The sequence below is a fragment of the Neoarius graeffei genome, chromosome 20 (genome assembly GCF_027579695.1).
Source record: "Neoarius graeffei isolate fNeoGra1 chromosome 20, fNeoGra1.pri, whole genome shotgun sequence".
In the NCBI taxonomy this organism is placed as follows: domain Eukaryota; kingdom Metazoa; phylum Chordata; class Actinopteri; order Siluriformes; family Ariidae; genus Neoarius; species Neoarius graeffei.
The window spans coordinates 50,788,944-50,801,808 of NC_083588.1; the positions used below are offsets into that span (position 1 = coordinate 50,788,944).

Below are 12,865 nucleotides of genomic sequence, written 5' to 3' on the forward strand. Positions count from 1 at the left end.
GTAATTACCAGTCATACACACCGCCTAGTGGCCAGTGTTAGTAATTACCAGTCATACACACCGCCTAGTGGCCAGTGTTAGTAATTACCAGTCATACACACCGCCTAGTGGCCAGTGCTAGTAATTACCAGTCATACACACCGCCTAGTGGCCAGTGCTAGTAATTACCAGTCATACACACCACCTAGTGGCCAGTGTTAGTAATTACCAGTCATACACACCGCCTAGTGGCCAGTGCTAGTAATTACCAGTCATACACACCGCCAAGTGGCCAGTGTTAGTAATTTTTTTTTAAAGTTTTGTACATATATAAATGTACATTTTCACACCACACACACACACACACACAGTCTTTGTCTGTCTATCTCTCATCTGTCAAGCAGTCATGGCATTTGCAACATGCACATCACCTTTGAACATTTGATGAATATATGACGTGACTGTTTTTTTGGGTGGCGGGATGTCCTGGGTTGCGGAACCACATGTGCGAGGGCCCGTCAAGGCCGCGAGCGGCTTTAATTATTGATTGAATTTGCAAAAAATAAAAATGCTCCATTTCTCAAAATCCAGTGAATGTGGATAGAATAAAACAGTTATTCCACTCAAGCTCGTCTTGCGTTGCTTTTCGCCTTATCAGCGTTACGCACCTCGTTGGCCATCAGGTCACGTACAACTTGGTTTCGTGGAATAACTGTTAAGTGTTGTGAATAATTGTAATCCTTGTCATGGAATATTTTCTATGATGATGTGAAATGTGTAATATATTTCCTTAGTGAGGGTGGTGGTACTAAGGAGGAAATGACATCAGCACCTACAGGCTCAGAAGACGGAGGAGATGAACGTGCTGGAACCAGTGCCGCACCCACCATGTGGCTCGGTGCCCAGAACGGCTGGTGAGGATCTCATATGCATTAGTAAACACGTGCGCGCACAATCTTGAAACCCTATCAGACATTATTGTTATCCATATGGAAGTCATATATGTATTGTTCAGTAGCCAGTAAACACACACTTCCAGATCAGGTGTGTAATGTCTCTGTGCACTCAATCCTCAGGCTGTATGTGCATTCTGCAGTGGCAAACTGGAAGAAGTGCCTCCATTCTATCAAACTCAAAGACTCTGTGCTCAGTCTAGTGTAAGTGGAGTCCCAGTGAACAGTGCTTTTATAGACATATGAATTATAAGGACAGTTGTATTTATGTGTTATGTATATTGTCTCCTTCTCGGTCTGTCAGGCATGTTAAAGGAAGGGTGTTGGTAGCACTGGCAGATGGAACGCTTGCCATTTTCCACAGAGCTGAAGGTTAGTTTTCTATTATCTGTCTCTCAAACCATGGACACTTTATATATAATTTCATTGTTAATCATGCAAACATATTAACATCAGTGATGTACCGCTCACGTCCGATTTAAACAGGGGTGCCAACATTTACAGTTTTTGCAGTTTTTTAAGCATTTTTTATTTTCCTTTCTCAGGTAAAGCAGCAGTTGCTCTAAATGTGATTATAATTCACCAGCAGGAAAGCCAGTTCAATGACGTATATATGAACAACACGTTTACTTTCACTCTGGGCCGCCTTTATCAAAGTTGAACTTTCAGCTGTGAATTCTCAAACCAACAATAAGAGCAAGTACTTTGCAGTTCTGTGTCGATTAACAAAAAGTTCAATAAAGTGTAGCATAAAATGTGATAGATGCAGCCATTTAATATTTTCTTTCAGTAGGTACTGTATATTTTATAAATTTTTTTTTTTTTACAACCCCAATTCCAAAAAAGTTGGGACACTCTGAAAAACATTAAATAAAAACAGAATGTGAAGATTTGCAAATCATAGAAACCCTGTATGTCATTGAAAGTAGTACAAAGACAACATATCAGATGTTGAAACTGAGACATTTTTATTGTTTTTTGAAAAACATATGCTCATTTTGAATTTAATGTCAGCAACAGGTTTCAGAAAAAGTTGGGACCGGGCAACAAAAGACTGAAAAAGTTGTGTAATGCTAAAAAACCAAAAACAACTAATTTGGTTAATTGGCAACAGGTCAGTAACGTGATTGGTTATAAAACGAGCATCCCAGATAGGCGGAGTCTCTCAGAAGTAAAGATGGGGAGGGTTTCACCGCTCTGTGAAAGACTGCGTGGGCAAACAGTGCAACGATTTAAGAATAACGTTCCTCAATGTAAAATTGCAAAGGATTTGGGGATCAAGCCCATTGTTCTTACAAAAACTGTATAATTCTGTTTCTAACCCTGGTCCTCTTGTCACTTTGCACCTTTAGAGTATCTATCTATCTAGTAAATCAGTCTATCTATCTAGTAAATGAGTCTGTCTGTCTGTCTAGTAAATCTATCCATCAAGTAAATCAGTATATCTATATCAAGTAAATCTATCTATCAAGTAAATCTATCTATCTATCTATCTATCTATCTATCTATCTAGTAAATGAGTCTGTTTGTCTGTCTGTCTATCTAGTAAATCTATCCATCAAATAAATCAGTATATCTATATCAAGTAAATATCTATCTATCTATCTATCTATCTATCTATCTATCTATCTAGTAAATGAGTGTTTGTCTGTCTGTCTATCTAGTAAATGTATCCATCAAGTAAATCAGTATATCTATATCAAGTATCTATCTATCTATCTATCTATCTATCTATCTATCTATCTATCTATCTATCTATCTATCTATCTATCTATCTAGTAAATCAGTATATCTATATCAAGTAAATATCTATCTATCTATCTATCTATCTATCTATCTATCTATCTATCTATCTATCTAGTAAATCTGTCCATCAAGTAAATCAGTATATCTATATCAAGTAAATCTATCTATCTATCTATCTATCTATCTATCTATCTATCTATCTATCTATCTATCTATCTATCTATCAGTTTTAGATCGCTCTGTGAAGGTGAAATTTGCTGTGGCTGATGTAGCCGTGACAGGTCATTAAAATAGACGCAGCAACACTTGTTTCTTGCACATGTTCAATTAAAAGGGACAAAAGGATCGCAAAAGTGAAAATTTTCACCATCTGTCCCATTGTTTTAGACAGGACTTTAGATTTGTGCTAAATGATCGCAAACCAATATGGATGTGCACTTGTTGATTTTTAAACGATTGTCTAAAGTAAGCTTTTACACTCAGCTGGTTGTTTATGAATCCACACGTTTCTACAGATTGAAGTTAAATATCAGCTCAACCCATTCGTGTTTTATCATTTCTGCTGTTAGCATGTAGCGGTCTCATCCATACCTATTTTTCTTCCCTCATCCTGTGTTAGAATTTTCTTATTACCAACACGGCACCTCTGTTTAAGTCGTGATTTCCATTTTGTGACTTTGTAATTTGATGAAGAATCCACTCCGACATTGACTTGGACCATTTTTACTGAAGTTTGTATTTATGAATGGGTTAAAGTAATAACTGATTCTTCAACAGTAAAAATAGCCCTCGAAATTATTACTCACACTACTCGACTACAGGCTCCTGCAGTTCATTAAGATATCAGGACTCTTCCTGATAAATTAAATCAGCAGGGCTTTGGACTTGAACATGAGGGGCTTGGATTTTATGAGACTTGACTGCAACGTTAAATTAAGCACAAGTTTTTTTTAGGAGACTGATTGGTAAGATGTACCTGTGTATGCATGTGATCCACACACAGACGGTCAGTGGGATCTGTCTAATTATCATCTGATGGACCTGGGTCGCCCTCACCACTCCATTCGCTGTATGGCTGTGGTGCATGATAAGGTCTGGTGTGGCTATAAGAACAAAATCCATGTCATTCAGCCCAAAAGCATGCAGATTGAGGTAAGCTCAACCCTTACATATTCTCTAATGAGTACAAAAAAGCTTTATCATTTTATATTATATCTTAGTATAAATACACAGGTGATGATAGGAAATCACACACACTGATTGGTCGAGAGATTCGGACTATTTCTCGATAATCACCTCGAGCGACTCGTCAAAATGGCAGCCGATCACTTCATCACCGTAAGTGAGGAAGAATTACAGATTATGAAAGAAAATCCTGTTCCTAAAAGCACTAAAGATGCTACGAAGTTTGGCCTAAAACTATTCGAAGGTAGGATGGAATTTTGTTTTAAAATGGATAAAATCACAAGTATTTTGTATGACACACTCCAGAGAAATGGCACAAGTCTGTGCCGCACCGTTATTACAATTGCATGGCACTTTTGAAGATTGAAATTATTTTTTTTTAAATGTGATTAATTTTTTTTTTCTTAAATAATCGCCTGTGTATTTATACTAAGACAATTATCTGCCTCAGGCTCAGTGAATAATAATCAAGAAGTAGTCAATTTATATTATTATATTATATATCAGAGATCATATTCTTGTCATGTTTTACTGATAGTAAGGTAAAATAAGTAAGGAATAAAACATGACATGGCGTGCTCTTATAGGAAAATAATCAATAATGTTATTTTTTTCACGGTGCGGTTTCCATCAAATCCTGCGCTCTGATTGGCTGGCGAGCAGCTCCGTATCCTACGGTACGGACCCCAGTTACGGACCTCTGGCGACTCGCTCGTTCACAACAACAAACAACATAGTAGCATTTTTTGTCAACATTTATGTTTTTTTTAATAAGATTTATTTATAAGATTATCAAAAATCTTATAAATTTTTGCCAGCATTTCTCAGGAGAATAGCATTATTTTACATCATGGATAGTGATAGCGACTGTTCACAGCGAAAGCGAGTTTTACTACCCTGAGGAAGACAAAATTAAAGAAAACATTTCAGGAGAAAGCTAAAAACCTCTAACTTGCTAACGCTGAGCAAAAACATGGCTGAATCCAGAATGACTCCTATTTGTATAAATAGGGGACTACATAGGTGGCAAAATGTTTTTTTTTTCCTGCCATGGAAGTGCACTTGTATACCGAGGAGGAAGTCATTTGCATTACAGCCGTGAATGAGGATTCAAAATGGCGGCTCGACTCGGTTTTCCCTTTCGGGCGCTCTCGTTTTCTGTTAGAATTTGGTAAAGAAAAAATAAATATATTATTTACCAGCTTAACGTCGGTCCGTATGGTGAAATACCGTGACCTCGGCCTTGAATACTGACCTCGGCCCAGAGGGCCTCGCTCAGTACTTTCAAGACCTTAGTCACGGTATTTTACGATACGGTCCTCCCAGCTGGTAAACAACATATACAGTGGGGCAAAAAAGTATTTAGTCAGTCACCAATTGTGCAAGTTCTCCCACTTAAAAAAGACGAGAGAGGCCTCTAATTTAAATCATCGGTATACCTCAACTATGAGAGACAAAACGAGAAAAAAAAATCCAGAAAATCACATTGTCTGATTTTTAAATAATTTTTTTGCAAATTATGGTGGAAAATAAGTATTTGGTCAATAACAAAAGTTCATCTCAATACTTTGTTTATACCCTTTGTTGGCAATGACAGAGGTCAAACGTTTTCTGTAAGTCTTCACAAGGTTTTCACACACTGTTGCTGGTATTTTGGCCCATTCCTCCATGCAGATCTCCTCTAGAGCAGTGATGTTTTGGGGCTGTCGCTGGGCAACACGGACTTTCAACTCCCTCCAAAGATTTTCTATGGGGTTGAGATCTGGAGACTGGCTAGGCCACTCCAGGACCTTGAAATGCTTCTTACGAAGCCACTCCTTCGTTGCCCGGGCGGTGTGTTTGGGATCATTGTCATGCTGAAAGACCCAGCCACGTTTCATCTTCAATGCCCTTGCTGATGGAAGGAGGTTTTCACTCAAAATCTCACGATACATGGCCCCATTCATTCTTTCCTTTACACGGATCAGTCGTCCTGGTCCCTTTGCAGAAAAACAGCCCCAAAGCATGATGTTTCCACCCCCATGCTTCACAGTAGGTATGGTGTTCTTTGGATGCAACTCAGCATTCTTTCTCCTCCAAACACGACAAGTTGAGTTTTTACCAAAAAGTTCTATTTTGGTTTCATCTGACCATATGACATTCTCCCAATCCTCTTCTGGATCATCCAAATGCTCTCTAGCAAACTTCAGACGGGCCTGGACATGTACTGGCTTAAGCAGGGGGACACGTCTGGCACTGCAGGATTTGAGTCCCTGGCGGCGTAGTGTGTTACTGATGGTAACCTTTAGTCCCAGCTCTCTGCAGGTCATTCACTAGGTCCCCCCGTGTGGTTCTGGGATTTTTGCTCACTGTTCTTGTGATCATTTTGACCCCACGGGGTGAGATCTTGCGTGGAGCCCCAGATCGAGGGAGATTATCAGTGGTCTTGTATGTCTTCCATTTTCTAATAATTGCTCCCACAGTTGATTTCTTCACACCAAGCTGCTTACCTATTGCAGATTCAGTCTTCCCAGCCTGGTGCAGGTCTACAATTTTGTTTCTGGTGTCCTTTGAGAGCTCTTTGGTGTTGGCCATAGTGGAGTTTGGAGTGTGACTGTTTGAGGTTGTGGACAGGTGTCTTTTATACTGATAACGAGTTCAAACAGGTGCCATTAATACAGGTAACGAGTGGAGGACAGAGGAGCCTCTTAAAGAAGTTGTTACAGGTCTGTGAGAGCCAGAAATCTTGCTTGTTTGTAGGTGACCAAATACTTATTTTACCGAGGAATTTACCAATTAATTCATTAAAAATCAGACAATGTGATTTCCTGGATTCTTTCCCCCCATTCTGTCTCTCATAGTTGAAGTGTACCTATGATGAAAATTACAGGCCTCTCTCATCTTTTTAAGTGGGAGAACTTGCACAATTGGTGGCTGACTAAATATTTTTTTGCCCCACTGTATGTATTTTCCAAGAACGGAAGTATTTTGTTCCTCTTATACCCCATCAGTTTTAAAATAATTGCAATGTTTTTTTTAATTGAAGAATGACGTGTCATACATTTTAGCAGCTTATAGATATATTTAGTGTTGTGGAACATCTACAAAACAAGGTTGGTGTTTTTTTTGTTTTGTTTTTTTGCATTTTCCCATTTTCACTCGCATTATAGCATCTATGAACAGTTCCCTCACTTTATCATGAAGTTAACAGGACAGAAATGATGCAGCTTGTTGTGTTAGGGATCCCATAAAAGTACAGAATCCTCCATCCTGAAGACTCTCCTGTGGTGAACATTTTTAAAGTTTATATATACCTTTTACCTCTGAATTGAAAAATGTTAAACAAACATCTCCTTCCAGAAACCTTCAGCAAATCAATACTCGTACATTTTTCCTTGTTATTATGAACTTCATCAGTCCAAACATTTAATTGTTTTAGACTTCTTAATTTTTTATCCATGATGCATCATCCGTATGAAATCGGTAACCAATCTGTAATATACTGAAACGTCCGTGACCAATCCGGAAATTATTAGCATCCATGATGCATCCGTATTAAAATCCGTAACCACTCTGTATGTGGTTACCTTTTTTATTATATTTCTGTAATCCGTGACCTATCCGTATGAAAACCACCGGAGTGTGTACATGGGTTGTTTTGAAGTCCGAGCTGTACAGTACGACCCGGAATAATGTGCTACTACTTGGAAAAAACTTCCATTCCTAAGTCGCATGTGTTTTATTTCTCTGAGTGTCAGGACCAAGCGATATTATAGTCGGGATTATAGTTGTGGTGTGACTGCTCCAGACTGGAACTAAATTCAGGCAGAGGTATAGTCGTAGTTATTGGTGTTGTGGGACTGGGCCCTAAAATAACAAAATCTGTTTAATATCAGACTGCTTGTGTGGATTGTCTGCCCTTCAAGTCTCTGTGTAAGTTGTTAAAATAGAAACGATAATAAGACTATGTCTCTCGGCTGGCCTGGGAACGCCTCGGTGTTCTTCCCGAGGAGCTGGCCGAAGTATCTGGGGAAAGGGAAGTTTGGGCTTCCATGCTTAGACTGCTGCCTCCGCGACCCGGTCCCGGATAAGCGGAAGAAGACGAGAGACGAGACAATAATGTACTAGAACGTGTGCCAAGCTGCTGTAAATGAAAACTAAATCAACACCCTCTGACCAATCAGAATCGAGAATTAAATTATTAATCAGTATTGAACAAGCAGGAGTACTAATGTACTGAATATGAGCAAGGCTGTGATTTAGCCATAGGCATAAGGCCACAAGTAATCACATCTGTGCAGATGTTCAGTACAACAGAGAACAGCTGGCACTGGGCCGCCTCCTACTATGCCCTGTCCTCATTGTCCTTGACTGTTTCACTCGCATCTTGGACTCTCAAGTCATCTCCACTTCACGCACCCTGCACTTCGATCCTCGGAAAGGATACTCGACCTCGAGCTACGGCGACCATGACGAATTTACAACCCTGGGCTTTTTTTTGTTGTTGTTAAACTTTCTTGAATGCTCACTTGTGCAGCCACAAGAAGGATCTCGTGTGTGTGTCTGTGCCCATAAATATTGTGCATCATCCTAAGAAGATAAAGTTCACTGGGTATTTAAATAAACTTAGAACAGTGTTGGTATTATCTGTGCTTGTTGCTAAGTAGCAAAGTGAACAAAACGCTAAAGACCATCAAGGGACAGCCAGTGAAACTGAAATCACTAAATATACACATCTCGTGCCCTGTTGTCCAGATGATCCAAAAAGATCATGCAAATGTCCTTAACGGAATTTTAAAGATGTCTTATTCTGTATTTCTTCTTAAATTCCTTCCCTTTGTAACGGTTTGTTCACTTTTCCATTCCTCTTTGCAGAAATCGTTTGATGCTCATCCTCGCAGGGAGAGCCAGGTCCGGCAGCTCGCCTGGATCGGAGACGGCGTATGGGTGTCCATCCGTTTGGATTCTACGCTGAGATTGTACCACGCGCTCACACACCAGCACCTTCAGGACGTGGACATCGAGCCCTATGTCAGCAAGATGCTTGGTAACTCTCTTTTGTATTCTGTCTTTGGGTGAAAGTTAACCAAATGTTAAGTACATACAGGATATACAGCGATTTGAGTTTCCAGCAGCAGTTGATCTCTGCTTTATGTTGGCATTGATTGACAGGTACAGGGAAGTTGGGCTTCTCGTTTGTTCGGATAACAGCTCTGCTGATCGGAGGGAACCGATTGTGGGTAGGAACAGGAAATGGAGTCATCATCTCCATCCCTCTGACTGAGAGTAAGTTTTAATACAGAATAACGTATTTGCTTGGTCACTGATGTCATTTTTCTTTCGTCTGTTGTGAGTTCTTGGACACTCTGTGATTCTTATGACATCTTTCTCCGTTTCTTTTCTGCCAACCCTGCTTCTACATATAATCTGCATTTACTTTTCTTTTTACCCCTCGCCTGCGCCGTCGCTTTGTCTGATGGATTTTACTCTTGTGCCCCACCTCCCTTTTTCCCTTTTCTAATTCCTGTAGCTGTAGTCCTACATCGTGGACAACTTCTTGGCCTGAGGGGTAAGTGTAGAGCCGTCTGTTGCCCTTTAATCCTATCACTTTTTACATCTTCCATGTTCTTTTCCTATTTGTTTTCTTCAGATCATTCAGTCTTTATAAGTTGCACTTTGTGGTTTATCATTATTTACATTCGAACCTGACTGCAGTTATTTATTTTGTGGATGTTTTTTATTTTGGTATCATTAAAGGTGACAGTGTGTGTGTGTGTGTGTGTGTGTATTAAAAAAAAAAAAAATCTGTCCACATTCACTGCATATGAGCAATCACGCGCTCTGATTGGTTACTCTACTAATAGGCAATCGACTCATATACCATGAGTAGAGAAAAACAAAATGGCGGAGCGTGTTGCTGAACCAACGGAGGACGAAATAAAAACTCTACTCAAAAACAAAACCCCCAAAAAAACCAAAATTATTTGATGGTAAGAACGTACAGTATAAATTTTTTTACATTTTATTTTTCAAGAATTATTATTCTACAAGGCTGTCTGTGTCTATCAAGAGCACACTTAATCTACCACCGGCTTCCTAGGCCTGTTGCAGCTTCACAACAATTCACATTCACACCTACGGTCAAGGGCGGCACGGTGGTGTAGTGGTTAGAGCTGTCGCCTCACAGCAAGAAGGTCCGGGTTCGAGCCCAGTGGCTGGCGAGGGCCTTTCTGTGCGGAGTTTGCATGTTCTCCCCATGTCCGCGTGGGTTTCCTCCGGGTGCTCCGGTTTCCCCCACAGTCCAAAGACATGCAGGTTAGGTTAACTGGTGACTCTAAATTGACCGTAGGTGTGAATGTGAGTGTGAATGGTTGTCTGTGTCTATGTGTCAGCCCTGTGATGACCTGGCGACTTGTCCAGGGTGTACCCCGCCTTTCGCCCGTAGTCAGCTGGGATAGGCTCCAGCTTGCCTGCGACCCTGTAGAACAGGATAAAGCGGCTAGAGATAATGAGATGAGACATACGGTCAATTTAGAGCCACCAATTAGCCTAACCTGCATGTCTTTGGATTGCGGGGGGAAACCGGAGCATCCGGAGGAAACCCGGGGAGAACATGCAAACTCCACACAGAAAGACCCCTGTCAGCCACTGGGCTCGAACCCAGAACCTTCTTGCTGTGAGGCGACAGTGCTAACCACCGCGCCACCCGATGTTTTGTGTAAAGTTTTTATTCATCACATTTGCAAAAAAAAAAAAAGCTCCGTTTCTCAAAATCCAGTGAATGTGGATAGAATAAGTTATTCCACTGAATCTCGTCGTACATGGCTTATAGTCTATCAGCTTGTGTACGGCTTGATTTCGTGAAATAACTTAAATATATAACTCGTCTTCGATTCATTCAATATCATGCTAGCTGAATGGAATATATCTGATATACTATGAAAAAAGGCAGACAATATTATTTAAATATGCCACTCAGATCCAAGATGTATTTCATATGAAAAATGCGAGTTTTTCAACATGAGAAGATAAACTTCATATCTTCAACCCAACGTGTGATTTTATTATACAGACATACTGACAAAGGAAAAGTACTCACATTTATCAAAACAATTCATCAATTTCTTCACAACTGACGTATAGAGATTCGTCACCGTTTTGATTCTCCATGTCTCGGATGGCGCTCGTATGAAAACTACGAGTGGCGTATTTCTCAGTAAAACACTCTTGTCCATATTTTATATCTATCTATAGATACGAGTGTGTGTGCATGTGTTTTTTTTTTTTGGTATGTGTATTCATGTAGAGAAGCTTCCTTCTGAACTCTTTTTCATTCATTTCTAACACTTCCTTCATATAGTGCTCTCTGGAGAGTCTGGATGATTGATTGCGCCTTTTGTTTAAAGGTGGAGTTTGTAATTTTTAAAATGTGTTTGTAAACCTGCAATAATAATGTCAAAGATCTGACTAGTTTCTTAAATTAGGATTTTGTTAACTTGTTTTCTGACCCAGAACTAGCTCTGCTCTCCTCCTTTTCCCATGTTGCACGCTTGCTTTCAGCAGAGGAATTTGCTGTAGGGAAAGAGAAGGCTGGTCAATAAAATGTTTCTTGGAATTGCAGTTCACCTCGCAGACAACAGAGGGCTCTAAAATTACAAACTGCTCCTTCAAGCGTTGCCCTGCTGTTATTTCTCGTTGATGGGTTGGATGGTGCTAAGAGGTTTCTTGTGCTTTGTTTCCAGCGAACAAGGTGTCTCCTACATCATCAGGAGGTGTGATCCATGTCTATGCTGATGACAGCAACTCGGACAAAGGCAATGGTAGCTTCATCCCGTACTGCTCCATGGCTCAGGCTCAGCTGTGCTTCCACGGGCACCGGGACGCCGTCAAATTTTTCGTGTCAGTGCCAGGTATGTGCTGACGTCCCCTTTGGTGTTTCTGAATTACTCTATATCACTCTTTTAAGTAAGTTCTGAAATCATTTGTGTTTTTTAGAATAAGGTATAAATATAAGTAGTTGCTTTTTTTTTTTTTTTTAATTGACGTTTGACTTTTTTCCCAGGCAATGTACTGGCCACCCTAAACGGCAGTGTCCTGGACAGTCCATCAGAGTCTCAGGGTTCTTCAGCCCCAGTGGAGACAGAAGCTCAGAGTGTTCAGAATGTCTTGGTCCTCAGTGGAGGCGAGGGTTATATTGATTTCCGCATAGGTAAGGAACACTGATACCCCTTTTCCACCAAATCAGTTCCAGGGCTGGTTCGGGGCTGGTGCTGGTTCACAACTCGTTCAACTTGCAAGCCAGCTGAGAACAAGTTTGCATTTCCATAGCTCGGGGTGCTAAGGGGAGCCACGTCATTACGTCACTGTATACGTCAGTTATGTCGCTGCATTTGCATAAACCTTGGCGCGAACATCGAAGCAGCAACAACCAACAACAACAATAATGGATGACTTCGCGTTTGTACAGCTGCTGCTTCTGGCTTTACGGTGGTTCATTGGGATCAGAAAACGGCAGATCCAATAGACCCCTTCGCATGTTTGTAAACAAACCGACCTTTGCCAGGATGCGCGCGCAGCCTGGACTCAGAAACAATGGCGCTGCCCATAGACCGGCATTATGAGCTGTCAGATTATGCAAAACAATTGTCGTTACAAGATTGAGAATGCTACATAAATAAGTTAACTCTAACAAGTGGACATCGCCTACCGGATCTGCATTTAATTAAAGAGTGGACGGACGATGTTAGTAAGGTCCCTGGTATACAATGGCCAGATATATACTCGTACCTTATTGACAAGACTTCAGTGTACACCCACGAAAAACTTCGTGCCTACAAGTCTTTAGACGCATATGATTGTTATGTGCGGGCATGTACAACTTGATTAACAATGGGCCATTCATATTCATTTTGTTTTAATCAAATTATGCCAGTGATGTGATGGCAATGTGGCTTTAGCTCCAACAGCAAATACCAACACTAAACAGCAATTTGCAGGAGGTAATGGCATGAAAGGAATGATAG

The 12,865-nt window shown here is 40.5% G+C and overlaps 1 protein-coding gene across 11 annotated transcripts in view; it reads left to right on the top strand.

Moving 5' to 3' along the window:
• mapk8ip3 (mitogen-activated protein kinase 8 interacting protein 3) overlaps positions 1-12,865 on the top strand; it is a 125,999-nt gene that overhangs the window by 105,698 nt on the left and 7,436 nt on the right. For 8 of the 11 annotated variants that reach the window (XM_060901919.1, XM_060901925.1, XM_060901923.1 and 5 more), the window contains 9 exons: positions 774-893; positions 1,056-1,136; positions 1,237-1,304; positions 3,682-3,830; positions 8,718-8,889; positions 9,015-9,128; positions 9,373-9,411; positions 11,585-11,752; positions 11,905-12,051. In XM_060901919.1, coding sequence (XP_060757902.1) covers positions 774-893; positions 1,056-1,136; positions 1,237-1,304; positions 3,682-3,830; positions 8,718-8,889; positions 9,015-9,128; positions 9,373-9,411; positions 11,585-11,752; positions 11,905-12,051 — 1,058 coding nt within the window. The remainder of the gene's footprint in view (positions 1-773; positions 894-1,055; positions 1,137-1,236; positions 1,305-3,681; positions 3,831-8,717; positions 8,890-9,014; positions 9,129-9,372; positions 9,412-11,584; positions 11,753-11,904; positions 12,052-12,865) is intronic. The other 3 variants (XM_060901924.1, XM_060901930.1, XM_060901927.1) reach the window with 1 other exon arrangement.